Source organism: Phascolarctos cinereus, unplaced genomic scaffold (genome assembly GCF_003287225.1).
Source record: "Phascolarctos cinereus isolate Bilbo 61053 unplaced genomic scaffold, phaCin_HiC Scaffold_4;HRSCAF=312, whole genome shotgun sequence".
In the NCBI taxonomy this organism is placed as follows: domain Eukaryota; kingdom Metazoa; phylum Chordata; class Mammalia; order Diprotodontia; family Phascolarctidae; genus Phascolarctos; species Phascolarctos cinereus.
In genome coordinates this window covers 358,272,284-358,294,732 of record NW_027555847.1, presented here as the reverse complement: position 1 = coordinate 358,294,732, position 22,449 = coordinate 358,272,284, and the positions used below count along the sequence as shown (strand labels likewise).

The 22,449-nt window shown below is 41.6% G+C and overlaps 1 protein-coding gene across 3 annotated transcripts in view; it reads right to left on the bottom strand.

Annotated features, from left to right (window-relative positions):
* Positions 1 to 17,093, bottom strand: part of C1QTNF3 (C1q and TNF related 3) — a 25,018-nt gene extending 7,925 nt beyond the window's left edge. For 2 of the 3 annotated variants that reach the window (XM_020995496.2, XM_020995488.2), the window contains exons 1-4: positions 16,917 to 17,093; positions 11,558 to 11,669; positions 7,744 to 7,898; positions 3,989 to 4,118 (exon numbers count right to left, since the gene is read on the bottom strand). In XM_020995496.2, coding sequence (XP_020851155.1) covers positions 3,989 to 4,118; positions 7,744 to 7,898; positions 11,558 to 11,669; positions 16,917 to 17,000 — 481 coding nt within the window. In that variant the 5' untranslated portion in view covers positions 17,001 to 17,093. Of the gene's footprint in view, positions 1 to 3,988; positions 4,119 to 7,743; positions 7,899 to 11,557; positions 11,670 to 16,709 lie in introns of all 3 variants that reach the window. The other variant, XM_020995479.2, reaches the window with a different exon arrangement.
* Between the last annotated feature and the right edge of the window lie 5,356 nt (positions 17,094 to 22,449).

Below are 22,449 nucleotides of genomic sequence, written 5' to 3'. Positions count from 1 at the left end.
ATTCTGCTGCAGCTAAATCACAGAATTGGTTCAAACCAGCCCCAGGTGGTCCCTGAGTTTGGACAAGCACCTGCAGAAACCCAGTCATGAAGCCCTGATATGAATAGTCTCTCTGTCACTAGGCAAATATGCCTCATTATTGCTGTTATACCTCACTGCTTGGTTCTTTGTGTAGCCACAACTATATGTATCAAGGCTTAGCCTTGCTGCCTTGATGTCTCCTTGGTCTTAGCTGCATGCTTGTCTAATTTCCCCTCCTCCAGTGAAATAAAGAAGGTTTTTTGTCTGTAAGCTCTGTGACCTCTGGTTTTATTTTATTTTTTAGAGTTAGCAGTTGTTGTCCAACCTCTGTGAGTTCTTTGGTGTTTTCAGAGTTAACAATTGGTGTATAACCTCTGTGTCTCTTTGGTCATTTATTTTCAGGGTTTGACAAGTTTATGATAAGAAAAGAAAAACAATTAAAGATAGCAAATGTAAGATACTTGAATCAGGCATGAACAAGAGACATGCTTAAGGTTCCCATACTGGTCTCATTGGATTTCCATGTTAGACCTAGGTAGAGAGAACCAGTGTCTAGCAGGTCCCTTTTTAAAGGCTTATTGTCACCCTTAGATGGCTTTATAAATGTCCATGAGTCATTTATTCACATGTGTACTTGTGGACCCCCCTGTTTAATTATAAGATCCATAAGGAAAAGGAATGTGTTTAATGTCTGTTTATCTATGTTTTCTGCCTTCCTCTCCAAACTGCTTAGTTTTATGAAGGCCAGTGAAACCTTGACTGCTGCAATACATTCATGATGCCTGGCCTCTACAGTTCTAGTCTCTTGTTTATAAAGTTTATAAGGACATGTTTGCTCTTGGGGAATTTTGTACGTTTAAAAATTTTTTTTATTAATTTATTTTGATTTACCAACAATCACTTCCATAAGTTTATGAGTTTTAAATTTTTCTCCCCCTCCCTCCCCAAGATGGCAAGCAATCATATAGGCTATACATATACATTCCTATTAAATATAGTTTCACATTAGTCATATTGTAAGGAAGGATTAGAACCAATAGGAGGAACCACAAGAAAGAAGAAACAAAACAAAACGGAAGGAAAAAATAGCTCTTAGAGAATTTTGTAACTGCAAAATGCCATTCTTTCTTTTAGTGAATCAATTGCTATTGCTTACTAGAAAAATATCAAGGAAAAATTGTAAGATCTTTTGAGCAAAGACTCCATTGCCACCTTCTACAGGGAGTTTTTTCCTACAATCCTCTTACTTCTAGTGCCTTTCCTATGTTGATTATTTCCAGTTTATCCTGTCTGTAGCTTATCTGTCCATAATCATTTGCATATTGTTTCCCCCATTGGACTGTGAGCTCCTTTGGAGCAGGGACCATTTTTTACCTTTTTTTGTACCCACAGAGCTTAGCACAGCTGTGTCTGGGCCAGTACATAGTAGGTACTTAAAAAATGCTTATTGATTGACTGTTGTTCTTCCACTTGTTCTTCAAGACTATTCTCCTTGGGAATAGAAAAGGTTAGATATTGGGGCGGGGGAATCCTCCTTAGGGTAGTTTTGTTTTCTGCTTAACTAGTCAATTCCTCTCTTTTAATTATTCACTGTAGACCCTGACTCATTTGAGGAGAAAAGAGTAGAACTCTATTTTATTGTAGTGTCATACTCATTCCGAGGTAAATGTTGGCATTTTCAAACAAACTCCTGCCCCAACATCTTTTGCAGAATTGATGCTTCTGATCAACTGAGTCTTTCTCAGAGTGAGCAAAGTGAACTGCCTTGAGCCTGGTGATAGAGATCTCATGGCCTGACAAACACTTAGGAATTGCTTGATAATGGGAGACTGGATGATTTAAGGCTCTGTAGGTCTTTAGACTAGAACAAGGAGTCCTGAAACAGTGGAATGTGCAGGGTTTAGAGTCCAAGGATCCTCTGTGACTCTGGGCAAATCATCATCCTGGACCTCAGTTTCTTCATCTGGAAATGGGCTCTAAAATCCTCACTAGCAACAATCTATAAATAAACTTGCAAGAAATATTGTTGGTATGTTTTCTTGTTGTGAATTGGAAAGGTGTGAAACTACACACCATCAATGAGGTGCTCACAGTAGATCAAATAATAGAGTGCTGTTACCAATTCTGCGCAGCCAGGTGACACAGTGGATAGAGTGATGGGCCTGGACTCAGGAAGACTCATCTTTCTGAATTCAAATCTGACCTCAGGCACTTACTAGCTGTGTGATCCTGGGCAAGTCACTTAACCCTGGTTTTCTCAGTTCCTCAACTGTAAAATGAGCTGGAGAAGGAAATGGCAAACCACTCCAGGATCTCAGCCAGGAAAACCCAAATGGGGTCACGAACAGTCAGACACAACTGAACGACAACAACTGTAAATCTAAATCCCTGTCTTTTCAAAATGGTCTAAAAATGCACCAAAGGACTGGTTTTTCTTCAAAGAGCCTAAGGCTTCCTTTAATTCCATGTCATTAATTAAAAATGAACAGAAACATTGTAAGAGCTGGACTCTAGAATCCTTCTAGTGAACTAAGAAGAAAATAAAAGCATACCTTTGAGGTTGGGGGGGAATCTCTTAACACCTGTGCATATGTCAGTGCACAGGCTGCAGTGGGCAGAGGGAAAGGGAGAAGAATTTTTGAGTCAGCCACGCTCCAAGGTTACCCATGTTACCTTAGCAGCCTGGAGCTCATTGGATGGCTTTGTAAGGGTGGAAGGAAGCACACATCTAAAAAAGACAGTGGATAGCTCTGCAGGCTTTTTAAAGGGCTGAATAAGATTGAAAGAGTGATGATGGCTATGTGACTGATAATGGCATGTAATAAATGCTTCTTTAGTGTAATTGAATTGAATCTCTTGTGATCCCTGCCATTGATAAACATTTTTTTGTGCCTGGAACAAGGGGTAAGGTGGGTGGACAGGGACATTAGACTTGTCTTGGATATGCTGAGAGGAATGGAAGTATACTTCAGGGCGATGAGGTGTCCACTCTGCAGGCTTAAATAGACAATAAGGAGTTGTTGAAAGTTCTTGAGTAGAGAAGCAAAACTGCATTCTCAAGGAGGGAAAAAATAAACACTAGTGTAATGGGGGAGGGGAAGAAAAAAGAAAGAGACGACTTACTTCATAGCTTTGATAGGTTTGGAGGAAATTAAAGGCTATTCACTACTGGCTTCCCATCTCTTTGGTAGAGGGAGGGCTTCTCCTTTGTGAGGAAGGTTGAGGACTGGATATCTTTGGAATGGGCCTCCTTAAGAAGTAATAGGCTCCCCCTCATTAGAGGATTTCAAGAAGAGGCTGGATGACCATTTACTTGTCAGAGACAATAGAGACTAGGTCAGGGGTGGGGAACCTGTGGCCTCGAGGTCACATGTGGCTTTCTAGGCCCTTGGGTGCGGCCTTTTGACTGAGTCCAAATTTTATAAAATAAATCCTTTTATTAAGAGGATTTGTTCTGTGAAGTTTGGAGTCAGTAAAAAAGGCCACACTTGAGGACCTAGACAGCCACGTATGGCCTCAAGGCCACAGATTCCCAACCCCTGGACCATTGGTATCAAACTCAAATAGAATCAGGACCACTAAACTGTATAAGGATCCCTGAAGCCACATATTGACTTAGAAAACCACATATTAATATTATTTGTGTTCTATTGCATTTTTTGTTTTGTTAATATTTAATGTTTCTCAATTACACTTTAATCTGGTTCTGCCAGACTCAGGAGTACTAGGTGTTTGACACCTCTGCTATAGAGTATATTCCTCTTGGGCCATGAGTTGGCCTAGATGTCACCTTAAATGTCCCCTTTCCCACTCAAATTCTGGGATTGTTTCTATGGTTTAATAGCTCCAAATTCCTCTATGTTCTATATATCAAAAAATCATTAATAAACTACTTTTTTGCCTATTTGAGATAAAGAATTCCTTCCTCTCTCACTGACTTTTAAAAAGCAAGACAGAATCCACTCACCTGTCACTGGGGCCCCAAATCTTCCAGTCATGACATCAAAGAAATTTCCAATGTTGGTTTCCACACTACTGAAGATGATTCCACTGTTTTGGTTGCTGAAGTGAGTAGCCATGGATGCCATGAAGGCAATCTGTGGAAATAGCCTTGGTTAAAGTATGGGTAAATGAAGAACATGAAAAGGAGCCAGGCCCAACCACATCTCAGTTCTTCTCTTCTGCTGTTCAATTAAGAAGAGCATAGATTTAGAACCAGGACAACTTAGAGGCCATGGAGTCCAAATCCGCTAATTGTACAGAAGAGGCAACTGAGGCACAGAGCAGTTAAGTGACAGACACATAGCTCACAGGTAGTGCCTGAGACAGGATTTCAATCAGGGTCGTTTTTACTCCAATTCCAGCATTGTATTCAGGAGCCCATACTACCTCAAGTCCAACTTCCTATCCCACAGATGAGGAGATTAGGGCCTACAGAGGTTAAGCAATTTATCTAAGGTCACCCAAGGAGTGAGTGGCAGAGCCTGAAGTTGAACCCAGGTCCAATGATTCCAAGTTTAACAGGAAGGTTTGGTATTTTTTTCCTATCAAAAAATATTTACTGCATGCCCTCTGAGTTAGATACACTCTAGATAGGTGTCAGGCTTGACTCTGGGGGAAATACAAAGTTTAGAAACAATCTCTTTCAGGGAGATCATAGGTTATCAGGAGCTAAAATACCAACATAATGATAACTATGATATAAAATAATGTATGATTAGTAGTACATCAGAGATGAGCAAAACATCACATGAGGTCTAAGAGTTTACTACTAGGGCATCATTGAGTGCTATAATAGATCACAATCATGTAAATACTGTTTTTATGGAAATATAGAAGTTCAGTAACTGCCATATTTCTAATAAGTTAAATAACTTGATCAAAGGTAATCATAAGGAATAATTTTAATACACCAGTTGTATTATCCAACATTGCCAACTAAAGCAAACTAAAGCGATTTTCCTGCTCTGTTTTAGCACAGTAACCATGTAAACCAATCTCTAAGCCAGAATAAAGGCCCAGAAAAATAATGATTTTACATACAGTGCCAATTTCAACCTTGTCTAGGTAGTTTTAATATGTATTTCTGCAAAAGTTATGACATTAAAAAGGTTTTCCTAAAATGAGTTTAAAAAGACTCCTCTTAGATCAAAGTTTATTATCCTAGTGTCTGGAATTTAAAAAAAAATATAACTTCATTATAATTGGTTTCCTTTACAATCCTAGGTATTTTTAATGTATTCAAAAACATTATTGTGAGAAGAGATCCTTAGGCTTCACCCATTTGTGGAAAAGGGTCTGTGACACACAAAAAGGTAATGAATTCCCTGTTTCAGAGAATTAAATGACTTCTGAAAGGCATTCAGTTGAATAGAATACGCTTGACTGAGGCAATGTGGCTGAATGGCATAAGTTGTTGGACTTGAAATGAGAAGGCCTGGACTGAGAGGATGTCAGTGTAGGGAAGCATCAAGATGGGAAGTGGTATCTGGAGTTTGTTCAATAGGAAAAAAGAGAAAAGAGGTAGGCAGAACTGCAAAGTAGCTAATAGTTGGATTTCTACCCTCAGACCCTCTCACAGCCAACTGCTAAGGGCATCTTCTTTTGGTTGGAGGCTCTGGAAAGAATACATTAATAAGCAAAGGCAGGTTAGTCCAGATGATTAAACAGTATGGTTCAGTGGGAAAAGAGTTTAATATCTTTGGAGTCAGGAAGACTTAGGTTCAAGTCCTGCTGCTGACATAGACTGGCTGTGTTACTCTGGGTAAGTCATTTAACTCAGTGCTCCCAGGAAACTCCCAAAGACTAGAAATCGCCAATATGCATTGGCAGAAAAAGTTTACTCACATGGGAGCTCCTTATACTGATGAAATCTCTGGTAGAGGAAGAAAGAATAAAGTCAGTTAGCATTATACCTCAGAAAAGGAAGGAAGGAAGGAAGGAAGGAAGGAAGGAAGAAGGAAGGAAAAGGAAGGAAGGAAAAGAGGAGGAGAGGAAAAGAAAGAAGGAGGAAAGAAAAAGAGGAAGGAAGGAAGGAAAAAGAGAAGGAAGGAAAGAAGGAGGGAAGATAGGCAGTCAGTTAAAAAGTCTTACAAAAAGACTCCAGCAACTGAACCTCCTGTACAGAGAACAAGAGTGGCAAAAAAAAAATCCCTTTGCCATGGCAGTTCAGCATGAAGGTAGCTATAGCAGCTGTATAAAACAATAACAGAGGCTTAGGGTTTCTGCTTTTAGCAAAGTGGGGTGTAAGGGAGGAGTAGGAAGCACTGTGTAGTAAGCTGCAGATTGCATACTGCATTTGTGTTTCTGATAATGGCAAATAATACTTTGTCATTACAAGTACAGACTCCTAAGCGATAATCTATGAAGCAGAGGTAAGGAATGTGATCAAGAGTCAAGCAGGACTGTTGCCATGTATGTTCTGAAAATTTTGCCTTCCTTAACCCAACTCTAATGCTAATTGTCATTAGGGAGTTCATAAAAGGCCTAGGTTAGTATTAATCCTGTCCTTGGGACTGTAGCTATGAAACAAATGCTCCCAATTGGAGAGAGATTCTCTAAAGAAAGACTGGGTTAGTCAGGCCTAACAAAAGTTGGGATCTCGGCCCTACACTAGGAAGAGGTATGATCTTTGTCTTTTCCAGATCTGTCCCCCTGAACACTCATGCCACAAACCAATGGAAACAAGGAAACACACATGCCTGGGTCACTCCAGAAGTTTAAGAAGTAAAACGAGTTCCATAGCACAGTTTACAGCAGAATAAAGAAACATGCTTAGAAGCAAATACCATTGGCACCCAACTGCGAGAGAGATTATAGTTAGCTTTGCAATCATCTCTTTGCCTCTCCCCATCGTCTTGACTACATTTCCCCATGGCCTGAAAAGAGAAGACAGCATCTTGGGCTATTTAACACTGCCACATCAGCTCCAGCTCTGCACAGCTGTGTCTGTCCCGCCCCTACCCCCAGCCAGGTTTCCACAGCTGTTTCTGCTCCACATCCCCTGCCCTCCTACTCCCAGGGGCCCTCTCTCTTCACCCACTCTTTGGCTAAGAAGTTGAGTTGAAAATTTCCATCCCTAGCATGCTTAGTGAGGGTCTAAATTACTTCCCACCATGTACTCCTCAGCACAAACCCAGAGCTCAAAGGGGCATCCCACTGCTATTAATAGTCTTTGATAGAGGCAGCTTCTTTATTTGCTAAATCACACTGTTAAGTCTCATCCAGCTTTACCAGCTGGTTAACATCCATCTATGTCTTCTCTATCCTCTATGTGAACAGTTGATTTTTTAAAGATGTGCTTGATTTTGCCTGTCTCCCTATAAAATGTTATCTTCTTAAGCTTGTCATCCAGCCTGTTTATGACTTTGTAATGCATTGCAAACTCAATATGAGTCAACAGTGGGACATGCTAACCAAAAAATGTTAATGTAATCTTTGTTTGCATTAAAAGAGGGAGGTACATTTCGAGCATTTTGTCCTGGTAGCCATATGATATCAATCACTCAATCAACAAACATTTACTGAGAGCACACTATAGACACACTAGGCAGAATTTCAGAAAAGCTCTGATCCTTGGAGAGGAAAAGCCCCATATACCCCGCTTTTCAGGAGCAGGGGTAGACTGACTTGAGGGAACACAGGGTTCCTAATTCCTCCTCCAGCATTCTTGCCACTGAATGGTACAGCCCAGACCTTATCAGATTCTTACAGGCCACCTACCTGCAATTCAGGAGGAATCCCAGGATAGCCCTTCTCTCCTTTAGGGCCGTGCTGCCCTCTCTCTCCTCGAGGACCCAGGTCTCCTTTGTCTCCTTTCTCACCTTTTGCCCCATCATGGCCAGTGGCTCCATTATTGCCATTATTTCCATGATTTCCTTAAAATAACCAGACAACATTTGAGAGTATTTGTACTTGCCAAGTTGTCACTCATTTTCAAGCTCATGGGTCTTCTTTCCTTAATGAAACCAACAGGCAAGGTGCAATTTCTCCATCAAAATGTCAGAAATTAAAATACCAAGCGACTCTCAAAACAGCTCCAACAAAGAGCATGTTAACGTTTTAAAATTGATCTTTCTATTACAAATGTCGTTCCCCTTTAATTCTATGTTGCTAAACCTCATCAAGAACTAAAATGTCAAGAAACCATCTGGGGCTAAGAACTGAATCCACTGTTGAGGGAAAAAAAAAACTAAACACTATGAACAGCCAGTCCAAGAACTCACACTATCCCTACAAAACAGGTTTATAGAATTGCTTGTATTAACATAGTCTGGACAGGACCAGTGTCTAATCTGTGAATAGCCAGAGCTACACAAAGCAGGCCAGAGACAGGAGTGCCAGGAAACAAGTAATAGTTTAATTAATTATTTTCAGAGTGGGGAATGTCGTCTGCAGACCTTTTGAAGTTCTCCTGAGGAGAGCTCCACATGCTGGAATCAAGGCAAAGCTTATATACATAAATCACAAGTGGGAAAAGAGGGAAAGTGGATTACAAAACATTAAATGGGCTCTAAGTTCCCTTCTAAATCTAAATCTATAATTATAGTAATATCTTGTCCCACCCTTCAGTTCTTCAGATGGGGTACAGGCAGTCACAGAACATGTAACTGATGAGGCCAAGACTAGAAGCCATCCAGCCACTGGGTTTTTTTTTTCCCTCCACTTTATGGCTGCCTTGAACATTAAAAAAAAATTTAAAAAAACTGACAAATGGTTGTTGAATTGAGTAGATATTCTCTTGTATTTTGGAGTTACACCTTAACCTTGTTTCCATCTTTCTAAGTAATATAGGGTAACAGTGTCCAAGTTATTCAGAGAATGAATTCAGTAGGTGCTACATCCATATGGCCAATGACAAAAAGTTTCTAAAATGAAACTTTCAGTAAAGGAGGAAACGCCCACTTAATCATAATGGGGTACCTATTAGGAAAATAACTCTATTTCCTATTAGACTCTGGGTCTCAAGAACTAATCTGATTGAAGTTCCCAAGACTCCAGCCCTTAGGGAATTATGTACCTGTGGTGCAGGATGACTGCATTGGGAGGATGATGGGACTTTGGACAGGAGTGAGCAACACTCAGGCCGCTAGGTGGCGCCATAGTGCACAGAGAGCTGGGCGTGGAGTCAGGAAGACTCATCTTCCTCAGTTCAAATCTGGCCTCAGACATTTATCAGCTGTGTGACCCTGGTCAAGTCACTTAACCTTGTTTGCCTCAGTTTCTTCATCTGTAAAATGAGCTGAAAAAGGAAATGGCAAACCTCTCCTTTGCCAAGAAAACCCCAAATGGAATCATGAAAGATGACTAAGAATGACTAAACAAGGGGCTGTATTTGTTACAGTAAACTGGTTACTGGAACTGGCATCAGAAAACCTACGTTCAAATCATAACTCTGCCACCTAACTACCTATGTGACCTAAGGCAATTCCCTTCCTCTCTCTCTCTCTTTCTGAATCTCAGGTTTTGTCTCTGAATGATAATAATAACAATCAGCGTTTAACCTGGGAGGTAAGTATATTGTTATCCCCATTTTACAGCTGAATAAACTAAGGATGAGAGTGGTTAAATGACTTGCCCAAAGTCACACAGCTAGTAAATGTCTGAGATCAGATTTGAACTCAGATCTTCCAGGCTCAAGTCCCATGCTCTTAACTACTACCCCACCTAATAGAACAATGGAGTTGGACTAAAATGACTTCTAAGTTCCTTTCAGCTCAAAAATCTTTGATCCCAATGCCTCCACACAAAGTATTGGTTGGTGATGGTATTGAAAAGATGAAAAGAAATTAGCCTCCCACCCCACTCCACCCCTTCCACTCCTAATGTCTTTTGGATTATAGAATTTCAGCCTCCTCCCCCTTTGGTGGGAGAGACATTTAAAAGCACATCGATCTACTAGCGGGCAATACATTGTAGTAAATATCCACAGTAGCAGAACTTATGTAGCTCATACAATAGACTGGAGTCCCCAGATAACCAGTAACTAGACAAGAACATAAACTAAAAGAGTGTTCTCGGATGCTAAGGAAATAAGCCCTTTAAGTAGGAGCACCCCACTGTGCATCTGGGGCCCTGCCTGATTTCAACTCTAGGAAACAAGAGAGTACCCCCTGATGGCCTGTCTTACCTCACCCCTGCCTTTCTCTGTGTATTCTCTCCCTCCACTAGATTGTAAGCTCCTTGAGGGCATACGCTGTCTTTCTTTTTATTAATTGTATCTCTAGCACTTTGCACAGTCCTTGGCACATAATAGATGCTTAATAAATGTTGATTGGATTGGATAGTGTTGATGCACTTAGACTATTCCATTCTGAGCACAGTGTGGCAAGAAGGATAATCACAGACCCAGATAGTGCTTAGCCTCCAAATGACTAATGTCTTGCAGCCTTGATGTCCTAAGTATGTTCGCCTGCATGTTTGGGAGGAGTGGGTTCATTTTAAAACCAAAATGTAGACGGAGAATGTTGGAGGTGGAAAGACCTAAGACGTTATCTAGTCCAACCTTCACTTCATATGAGGAAACTCAGATCCAGAGGGGAAGAGATGACTTGTACAAGGTCACACAAATAGAAAGTAAAAGTTGGTGGGAAGTGAGAAGTCAATGTGTTAGGGACTCTGAGGCAACAGGGTGACACAGTGAATAGAGTGCTCAGCACAGAGTGAGAAAGATCGGAGTTTAAATTTGACCTCTCAGAACCACTAGGTATGTGACCCTGGGTAAGTCACTTAACCTCTGGCTGCCTCAGTTTCCTCATCTGTGAAGGGGGGACACTAAAAGCACCCACTTCCCAGGATCATTGTGAGGATAAAATGAGATTATATTTGTAAAATGCTTTATAAATGCTGGCTATTCTTACTAGGTACAGAAGTTAGAGAGCTTAATTTTGTTGAACTGCTCTCTTTTTCTTATTTTTAATTTTTATCACAAGGCATGGCTCTCTGGACTAAGTATGAGGGAGGGATATAGAGAGCAAAATGTTATGTAAAAATAAAACACATCAACAAAAATAAGATTTTTTTTTATTTTTTGGTGAGGCAATCACAACTAAGAGATTTGCCCAGGGTCACACAGCCAGTAAATGTCAAGTGTCTGAGGTCAGATTTGAACTCAGGTCCTCCTGACTCCAGTGCTCTATCTACTGGGCAACCTAGCTGCCCCATATAAAATTTTTAAAAATTAAAAAATCAGTTTTTTCATTCAGCACCTGCGACATGGAAGGCATGATGCTAAGAATTATGGAAGATACAATGAGCATAAGAAATGGTCTCACTTCTAAGAGCTTATCATCTTAGTGAGAAATAAGCCACCTACATGACTGGCCACAAAAATAATTATAAGTGGCGCAAGAGTAGTACCAACAATAGGTGCTACAGAGTTTGTTCTCCATTCCCAATGCCGATTCCTTCTGCCCAATCCATTTTCTACTGGACTTCTTCATTCCTATACATATTAGAGCAAAGAGTAGGTCCCAGCCTCTAGCTCTGTCAGTGGTGAGATGAATATAAAACAGTGGTTTCCATTTTTCATCTTTACCTGGGATTCCAGGGGGGCCAGGTGGTCCAGGAGGGCCTTGGTAGCCTCGGTACCCAAAATCTCCATGGCAACACTTGCTGCAGTCAGGTGGAAGTGCTCCAGCTTGAGATGTCTTTAAAAAGATACAGAACAGAACTTCAGTTGAAGTTGCCCATTCATTCTTGATTTCCATTTGGCCTTGACATCTAAATGGTTTGGGGTCCAACTCTAGGCTAATAAAGCAAGCATGGGGAAGGGGAAGGAGGAGGCAGCCATTCTAGTGACTATACAACCCCAGGAAGACAAGAGTGAACAAGACAACCGATAGGTAGTGGAAAGAGAACTGGATTTTGAGTCAGAGAATCTGAGACTGAATCTCAGCTCAGCTACTTACTAGTTTTGTTTTGTTTTGTTTCTTTGGGGGGTGCAAGCCACACTCCCTGCCTGGGTCTGTTTCTTTATCTATAAGATGCAGGGGTTGGATCAGATCACCCTGTCTTCTAACTCTAAATCCAATGATCTTATAAATGAGCCTATAAGAAAGTAGCAAGGAGGACACTCCAGGAAAGAGTTTTCCTTTTGCTGTGTGTATCAGCAACGGCAAGAAATCCTTCTGGATAATAAAAGTCTGATGGGATGCTAAGAGCACTGGATTTGGAGGGAGGACCTGAGTTCAAATTTCAGCCCTATTGCTTGCTACATGTGCTACCTTGGCAAGTGATTTACTCTCTCTGGCTTAGCTTCATTTTCCTCACCTCTAAAATGAGAAGGTGGGGTAGGAGACAGGGAGCTTGAACTAGCTGTCCCTTCCAGACCTAAATCCAGAATCCTGAGATCTTTCCTTCCCTAAATGGCAACAGTCCCCGAAGGCCAACCAGCCTGGAGAAGTGACTCTCCCAGATATGAGTCATTAATATCAACAGATGTTTATCAAGCCCCAGTCAGTTACAGAAACAGCCACTTGGTTACTTCTTAGCTATTTGGAATCATCTGCTCAATGATAATAAAAATGCCTATTTTATAACAGCTGTCCCATACTTAATGAATGCTATTTATTTGCTTAGAGAAAGATCACTATAAATTCCAAAACAACTTCAACTTCACTTTCAAAATGAGACCGCTGTGGTCTTCTAATTTTCACCTGGTGATTTCTCTTGTAATTGTCAGAGTCCTAACCCTGGTTCTGCCACTAACGAGATGGGACATTGCTTTTGGAGGAGTCTTTTCCCCTCTCTGAGATTCAGTTTTTCAGGTAGTAATAGATGGACTGGAAGAGACAGATAAGCTCTAAGGTCTGACCAGCCAGAGATCCTTTTCATTTCTCTATCTTGATTTAAAAATGAATAGAGTTGATTCCAAGGAGGCATTTGAGCAGCTGGAGGGTTAGTGCTACTTGCCAAATCACTAGGAATGAGCCCAAGTTGGCAAAACCCACATCAACTGTATAATATGAAAAATTGTTATATGAAAAACTTCCTACATGTGTTTTAATAATACAATGGTTTCTCTAAAACAATATTTGTTGCTAAGGGATTTCCTGTCAAGAAAAACAAAAAGAAAGGAGTCTCTCCAAAGAGATTGAACTCCTAATTTCTCCTAGCCTATTTCCTTATAATAGCTAACGACTCTTCAGAGAAGCATTCTGAGCTGAAAATAAGAGTGAAGGCCACTTAGCGTGACCACCATGGTATTCTAATTTCATCATGCCTTTATTCAGAAATGCGGACAGACTTTTCCTATTCTCTTCGTCTTTTTTTCCCCTGTTGCTTTAAAGACTGTTATTAAGCTGCCCGGACAGAGAATAGAACATTATTTCCAGGCCCTGCAGCAGCCATCCAGTGAGCCAGAGAAAATTTCTACTAATCCAGCCAGCACCAACCCTGTGTGGAGGTGGCCGCCTTCCAGGCCCCAGTTGTCAAGTCGGTGGGAAAAGAATCAGCCATACTTGATTGGTTAAAAAGCGCTAAGGAGATTTCAGGCAGCCCAGAAAGCTAAAGATGTCAACTGAGTCATCCCACTTGTGAGGCCAAAGCTTACTGTAACCTGAAAAGTAATTATCCAGATTTCCCTGGTGGGATTTTGCCAGTTTTCTTAGCCACCAGTAATTCAGGTCTGTGTCAAAAACAAATTGTAGGAGAAAAAAGACATGTGTATAAAAGTTTTAATTGAGCCTCAGGGATTTTTAATGCCCCCAGACTCAGGGATGAGAGGTTGTCTGTCAAAGTAGGAGTAATGAGTAGAGCATTATACTGAGAAAACAGAGGCTAAGCAGGAGGACATAATTCTGCCACAGTTGTGAGGCACAACCTTGTGGGAATGGCTCAAGGAAGACACTGATCCAGCAGGGTGTAGTGGAAGGACCACTGGATTTGGAGTGAGATTTTGCCTTTGACATTTAATATTGGCATGGCAAATCCTTTAACTTCTCTGGGCCTCAGTCTCCTCATCTGTAAAATGAGGGGATTGGACTCACTTGCCTCTAATGTCCCCTTCAGTATTAAACCTAGGATCCTATGACATCCTCATGCAAAAACTTTCTCCTTTGTATTCTTTTCAAGGGTCTGGTTAATTGCAAAAGCCCTTAAGGGACTTTTGAATGACCCATAGAACTAAATGGAACCTCCGGAGATCTACTTGGCCTATCTATGGACCTTCTAGTAGGTTTCAGCCTGATTGATTCAGGTAAGGAAGTATTGACTCTATGTCCAGGATTACAAATCAAGCCTTTAAGATAAAAAAAAAAATAACAACTCTATTCCTAGGAACCTAGAGAGGGAGTAACCAGAGCAGAATTAGTGTCAAGATTAGCTCACAGTGAGTGAAGCTGGCTTGCTGAACCCAGAACCATGCTCTTCTGTTTGGCAGAGATGCCATACCACTCACCTAGGCTTGACTTGGACCCTTTCCTAGCTATTCACACGGTCAATTACAGCTCTTATTTTTGGTGGGTGCTTGGCTGCTTTTCTGGGTCATTTAGGGAAACAGGGGATTTCTCTGCCTTAGCCACATAGGTGACTGAATTTGAAGGAATCTCGGAGGTCATCTTCTAGTTCAACCTTTTCATTTTATAGGTGAGGAAAATGGAACACCAAGTGGAGCCATTTGCCTAAATCACCCTGGTAGTAAAGAGTGGCATTCAAATCCAGGTTCTCCAGTAATGGAAAGATCATTGGTTTGGGAATCAGAGCATCTAAGTTCAAATCCCACTTCTGATACTTACTACCTATGTGACTTTGGGCACCCAGTCAAGCCTGAATTTCCTCATCTGAAGATCAAGGGGATTGAACCAGAAGGCCCTCCAAGATTCCCTCTCAGCTGTAACTGTATAACTTCATGAATTCCAAACCCAGAGCTTTCTGTGCTATCCCATGCTCTGCCAAGAATTCAGAAAGCTGAAGTTTCATCTCTCAAGTTTAACACCTGCTTGTTGTAGTTTTTAATTACTGGCTAATCCATTTCACCCTTTCTCTGTGGCTTGATGTAGGCTTTGCCCTTGAGGTGACAGGTTCCTTTTTATTAGTTCTGGTCTGTCAAGAACAGCTTGAGCTTCCAGAGACAGAGTGAGGTAGATGTGGGCTGACAATACTAATTAATTACTACGTGACAAACTGCAACAGCCAGGCTGGTGAAATCTCAAGTGCATTTCTGCTTCACTATACTATACAACCCTGGAGATCTGGTGCATACCCAGCTAATTCCATAACTGGAGACAGGTTATAAACTGTAGGACCAGTTATTCCTGGACTTAAAGACCACAAATAACTATGACCCTCTCCCCCATACCCTAACTTGTGGTGAAGATCAAATGAGATAGTTGTAAAGTACTTAGTGTACTGCCTGGCACATAGTAGGTGCTTAATAAATTTGTATTTTCTTCCTATGTGCTGCTATTGAGTGAATAGAACAGGGCATTTCTCTGGTAAAAGTTGGTTAGCCATTTTGTGGAAAATGGCTCATAAATGGAAATAACTATTCTTGACCTTTAATCCTCAGCCTTCTCACTATAGCCTACTACCTATAATCAATCACAAATAAGTGATTATAAAGTACCTACTGCGTGTCAGACACTATGCTTAGCACTGGGGATACAAAGAGGCATTGACTAGTTTTTCTTTAATGAAAATAGCATATGCCCCAGTTAATTCAAAGGTGGTTTTTCCTAGCATTGGGATTCCAAATGACATCATCAATGTCACCTGAGTCCAGTCCATTGGAGTTCTACCCCCCAAAAGGGGGCAATGCTTTCTTGACCCAAAAGTGTCAGAGCAGTTTTCTGAGGGGCAGGGATTCTAAAGAAGAAAAGTCCTTCACAAGGATCAGTTTGAGTCAGATGCCAATTCAGGTCTCTAAGGCGGTACTTGGGACATGTACATAAATAGCCCTCATTTTTAACTTGCTACTTTCCAAACAAAATAGGCACTGAGGTTCAGTGGTCTACATATACATCAAATTACCTAGGGAAGTAGTCACCATAAGATACACGGTATTACATGCAATCTTTTTTTTTTTTTATAAACTCAGAGTGGAGAGCTTTCCCCCACTACTGTTTTAAGAAAGTCTTTCTTAGAATTACCTTGAATGTTTTATCTGTCTGCAGGTATTGACAATTCCCCCTTTCTGCACAAACATCCAGATCAGATACAGGATTGGAGAGAGGGAGAGAGAGAGAGAGAGAGACAGACAGAGAGAGAGAGAGAGAGAGAGAGAGAGAGAGAGAGAGAGAGAGAGAGAGATTAGATATAGATAGATAGATAGATAGATAGATAGATAGATAGATAGATAGATAGATAGATAGATTAGATAGATTAGATAGATTAGATAGATTAGATAGATTAGATAGATAAGCAGAGCAATGAGCTAGCTGCCTTCTACAAAATAAGGCTATTCTATACCAAATCCTTCCCATCCCAGTGAATTGACCATTTGTCAAACCACATTACTACCACCCTGTTGGTGCTCTAACTGATGCCAGCCTCCCCACCAAGCCACCTCCCATCCCCACAAGCAGCTTAGGAAACACTTTTAAAAATAGAATGCCTAGCAGCCTCTGCTGAAATAATGCATATTAAAAAAAAAAGATGTTAAAGTTATTAACATAAATAAAGTTAACATAAACAGAGTTATTAACCTCATTAAGCTTCAAAGTTAGGCTTAGAAGAGGAATTCAGAGTACCTGGACCCTGTATGAGGTGATCTGGGCCAGATCATTAAACTCAGGGTGCGACAGAACCTCTGGCCTCAGGGACTTTGGGTCTGTAGACGTGTTATTATCCACAGTCCCCGCTATATGATGGCTCCGCTCTCTCACTTTTTCCCTCCTGCCAGTCTGGTGGTGGCTTTGCACTATTCTTGCCACCGCTTTATTAGCTCTTCCGCTCACCTCCATGTATTCATCTTGACCCAGGCAAAAAGGGAGGAGAAGCAAAGCCAGCAGGTGCCAATGGAGGAGGTCTTTCCCTGCCATAGTTCTCAAAAATAGACTTCAAGCACCCTGGAGAAGACGACCTCTCTGGAGGCTTCTGTTTGCGTGGTCCCTGCAGGCGATCACTAGGGCTGGAGAACCAGGCTCCAGCCAGCCCTGTGGTTTTATACTTTGGCGCATCATAAATAAAGCTGCTGGGATGCCAGAGTGACAGCATCCTTCCTCCAGAATTGGTCATGCCTCCTGACACAGAACGGCCCCCATTCATTACTTTCCCACATAGGCTGGCAGAGGGGATTTGTACACACGGCTCTTATTCGTATGTGTTTCCATTTAAGTGTGGAAAACACACACACACACTCACAACCTGGCTGGAAATGGAGAATACGTATCTAATGGATTGCTTTCCTTGATTAGACATGGAGAAGCTGTGAATTAACAGTCTGAAACATCTTTTGGAAAAAGTCACCCAGTTCCTTGCCAGAAAAGTCAGGCACAACTGTGTCAATTCAGTCAGAAAGAAGGGGATTGCACCAAGAGCAATCCAGGAACAGAAATCCAAGGAAGCTTTGGCCTCGGCAGGGTCCTGACTCCACCTGAAGTCCTTCTATACCTTCCACCCTTTGTGAGAACTTCATCTCCCTTTTCTAGACACCAGCAACAGCAGGCAGGCAGGTAGCCACTAAACACTAAGCTGAATTCAGGCTCAGGCTGAGCCTCTGTGTTCAATGTTGGTTTTTCTACGACAGACCCAGTGGCTGTTTCTCCCCCTTTTCCCACAGATTTCCAGATTTCTAGGTCAAGCACAAACCAACATTCTTTAACTGCCAGATGAAGACACAGAGCCATGCTGCTTCCTGAAAGAACCTGCCTCCTTAACCTGTTAAATACGTTTAACAGAAGTCAGGGAAGGAGATGAAAAGACAACTCTCCTTGCTCTGAAGGTGTCCTTGCTTTACAATCCCTGAGTTTGTCTGTAAATCAGCATTTTTTAAGGGTTTACCATGTGCCCTAGCACTGTACTAAATGCTGGGATACAAAAACAGGCAAAAAACAGTCCCTGATTTCAAGGTAGGGGATAGCATGTAAATAATCAAGATATATACAGAATAGATGGAAGGAAATCTGATAGGGAAAGGTATTAGTAACTGGGAGGACTGGGAAAAACCTTCTGCAGAAGGTAGGATCTGAGTTGAATCTTAAACAAAGCCAGGGAAGCTAAAAGGCAGAAGTGAAAGGGCAGAGCACTTCAGATAAGAGGGATCGCAGTGCAAAGGAGACAGGAAATGAAGTGTTGTTTTCAATGAACTGAAAAGGGCCATCATTGCTGGTTCATAGATTTTCTGGAGGGGAGCAAAATGTAAGAAGACTGGAAAAGCAGGAAGAAGCCAGTTTATGAAGAGCTCTAAAAGCCATATAGGAGTCTATGTTTTTATTATGGAAATAATAAGGAACATTCAAGCTCATTGAGCAGGAGAAAGACATAGTTAGACAGATCTAAGCGAAAGTAGAAAAGGGGCAGCTAGGTAGTGCAGTGAATAGAGCACTGGGCCTAAAGTCAGGAAGACTCAATTTAGTAAATTCAAATCTGTCCTCAGATACTTCCTAGCTGTGTGACCCTGGGCAAGTCACTTAACCTTGTTTGCCTTAGTTCCTCACCTATAAAATGAGCTGGAGAAGGAAATGGCAAACCACACCAGTATCTCTGCCAAGAAAACTACAAATGGGGTCATGGAGAGTCAGAGAGTCAGACATGACTAAAAAACAACTTAACAGCAAAGGTAGAAAAATCATCTTGACAGATGCATGAATGATAAATTGAGTGTAGAGAGAGACTAGAGTCAGAGAGATCACTTACTTAGAAGGTTAAATGGAAAAGAAGGACAGGTAAGATTGTGGCTCTATGCATGGGGGAAAGGTGTTTAGGTAGAAATGAAAATATTTGACAATGGATTGGATATATGGGGAGAGCAAAAGGGTAGAGTCTAGGATGATGCTAAGATTGTCAACCTGGGTGACTGGGAGGACGGAGATGCCCTCCATAATAACACTGAAGTTAGGATGAGGGGAACTTTAGAAGGTAAAGATAATGAGTTCTGTTATGGATACATTGAATTTGAGGTGCCTATGAGACAACAATTGGAACTGTCCAGAAGGCACTTGGTGACTCTGAACTAGAGCTGAGGAAAGAAGCTAGGGCTGGATATACAGTTCTGAAAATCATTATGAGATCTGTTGAGATTACCAAGTGAGGTAAATTCCTTCAGGAAAATGTAAACTTCTTGAGTGTAGGGATTGTTTGTTTTTGTCTTTGACTTCCCAATACCTAGCATGTGCCTGACACAAAGTCTGTGCTTAATCTTGTTAAACTGGATGTGGTAGTGCAAGCCTATAATCCCTGCTACTGGGGAGACTGAAGCTGGTTGATCTCTTGAGTTCTGAGCTACAATGGTTGGAATTAATATGGTGAGTCCCTGGAAAAAGGGAGCCACCAGGTTGTCTAAGGAGAGAACAGCCCAGGTGAGAAATGGAACAGCTCAAAGTGGTCATTGCACTTCCCACCTGGGTGACAGGATGGAGAGTTCAGCTCAGTCACTTTTTCAGTCATGTCTATAACTCCTCGTGACCCTATTTGGGGTTTTCTTGGCAAAGATACTGGAGTGGTTTGCCATTTCCTTTTCCAGCTCATTTTACAGATAAGGAAACTGAGGCAAACAGGGCTCAGTGACTTGCCCAGGGTCACACAGCTAGTAAGTGTCCAAAGCTATATTTGAACTCAGGAAGAAGAGTCTTCTGACACCAAACCTGGCATTCTACACACTATGGTGATACCTTGTCCCAAGAGGAGAGAGAAACCTAGTCTTCAAAAATAACTTTTAAAAAATGCTTGTTGAGGGGGCGGAGCCAAGAGGGTGGAGTGAAAGCAGTGATTTGCTTGAGCTCTCCCCCACACCCCCCCAAATACTCATAAAAAATAGCTCTAAACAAAATCTGAAGCAGCAGAACCCACAAAAAGACAGAGTGAAACAAATTTCCAGCCCAAGACAACCTGGATGATTGATCAGAAAGGTGTATCGTGCTGGGCTGGGAGCACAGCGCAGCGCAGTGTGGGTGCGCAGGCCGCAGCAAACCTGGAGCAGGCCTCAGAAGACTGAATCGCGGGCAGCTGTGGAGGTTTCCAGACTCCTCAATCCACGAATGCCAAAGACAACTTAGAAGGTCAGTGGGAAAAGTCTGTTTCTGTCAGTGGTCAGAGAGGAAGGAGGGGTGTCAGCTCCATTCCCCAAGAGCGTGGCCCTGGGGGGGGCAGCTGCTTCCTGAGCTTCCTGCCCACAGACTGAGGGGGAATCCAGTGGCTGAGCAGAGAGGAACTGCAGGGATCTCTTTGCCAGTGCTGAGGCAGGAATCTCTTGCTTTGCCCGTGTGTGGATCAGGGTCACAGTTCTGGGCAGCAGTGCTGGGGTGAGGAGGAGCGCTGGCATGGTGGAGCTTGTAGTGGCTGTGGAGAAGAACCCCTCCTCACAGTTACAGGACAGAAAGGAATACTTGTGGTCACAGGCCAGGAAAGGAGTAAACACCTCGCCCCTTATCATACCACCTTGGCAGAACTGAAAATTTACAGGTCCCTACAAGTATCTCTGAAAACAGCTACACAAACCCCTGAAGCTTGGGACACTACACTCTCCACATTGGAAGCAGACTCTTACCTTAACAAAGAGTTTAAAACTCAAGTAATTTGCTGGTAACATGAGCAAGCAGCGCAAAAAAAGTCAGACTATATTATCTTACTTTGGTGAAAAAGAAGATCAAAATATACAACCAGAAGAAGCCAACAAAATCAAAGCTCCTACATCCAAAGCCTCCAAGAAAAATATGAATCAGTCCCAGGCCTTGGAAGAGCTCAGAAGGGATTTTGAGAAGCAAGTAAGGGAAGTAGAGGAAAAACTGGGAAGAGAAATGAGAGTGATGCAAGAAAATCATGAAAAACAAGTCAACAGCTTGCTAAAGGAGACCCAAAAAAATACTGAAGAAAAAATGCTTGTTGAATTGGATGGTCATATAAGGATTAAACAAGGAATGGAGCATGTTTAGCTTGAAGCATATGAGATTCAGAGGGAAAATTGATAACTCTTCTTCAAGGGATTTGAAGGACTCTCCTGTGAAGAAGAGATTAGATTTATTCTGTAGTCCCAGAAGACAAAACTAGGACTAGATAATCATTTAAGATCAATTGAGCCCCAATAAGGGCCAAAAACCTGAATTAATCTTTTTCTCTCTGAGTGAACTAAAAACACCCCTTCCTGTGTCAGCAAATTCCAGGACCAGATGGAACTGACCAGCATTCTTCCTGTTCTTATCACTAAGCCCAGGATGTCTGGGACCAGACACTCTCTTGAACAATGGGACTTTTCTTATCTTGGTCTATAATTTCAATTGACACTTTTACATTCTCCTATTTTATTGTATTTACAACCTATTCAATTAAGAGAATTCCTTTCCCATGCTATATGTTAAACAAACATATGGAGGCTGTATTTTTTGTAACACAGACATCCTGAGTTTGATCACTCTCAAGTGTATAAAACCTCTCTCATTTTGCTTAATCTCTGAGTCAGAATCACATTCTGGCTTCCATGTTAACATGATTCGCTAGCTAAAAGGGAATAAACTATATAATCACGTATCACCTAACTTGTTTGCCTTCTTTAACCAAACTTTCAGGTTAACAGACTAAAGGGGAGAAAGGCAAAGAATCCTAACACTGAAAGCTGACCAAAAATGAACTGGGCATTCTGGAAAGGGAGTGGGATCTCTTTCCTCATAGATTTTCAAGTTGAAGATGGGTGACTACTGGCCCAGTATGTTATGGTAAGGATTTCCTTTTGGGTGGGTATGGGTTCAACTAAGTGGCCTCCACGTCTCTTTTTTTCAAATCTTCATTCTTTTATTCTGTAAATTGATCCCAGGGGCTACCTCATCTAGCACATACTGGAGAAAGATCCTCTCTACAACATACTTTTTTTTTCAAAGAGCTGGTTGTTAAATACTTACTAGCATACAAATGGTTTGAAGAAAACCTTCCTGGCTTTCCCCCATCCAACTCTCCTTACCATCCCCCCAAACATGGTCTGCATTTTTAGAGCCTCACTAGAAGAAGCATTTCTTTTCCAACAGATTCTTTGCCCCAGGCATTAAGCTCTTTTGAATACAGTCAATCCATCACCTCTTCCACAAGACCCATTCTGTTGCCTAGCAAGGAATTTTAATCTTTTGGCAGAATGCAGAGATTGCTGTTTTTTCTAAAATGCTGTGGAAAGTCTCAGAACTTTTAAATGAAAAAGCTGGACAGAGCTCATTCTTCAAAAGATATAACACCATCAGTAAGACTCTAGTTGAAGCTAAAAGTAAAGTGGAGCTCTACCATCGCATGCCCACTTGAGCCCTGCCTGACAGCAGCCAGCAGAAACAGTATATGCAGCAGCATAGTGTC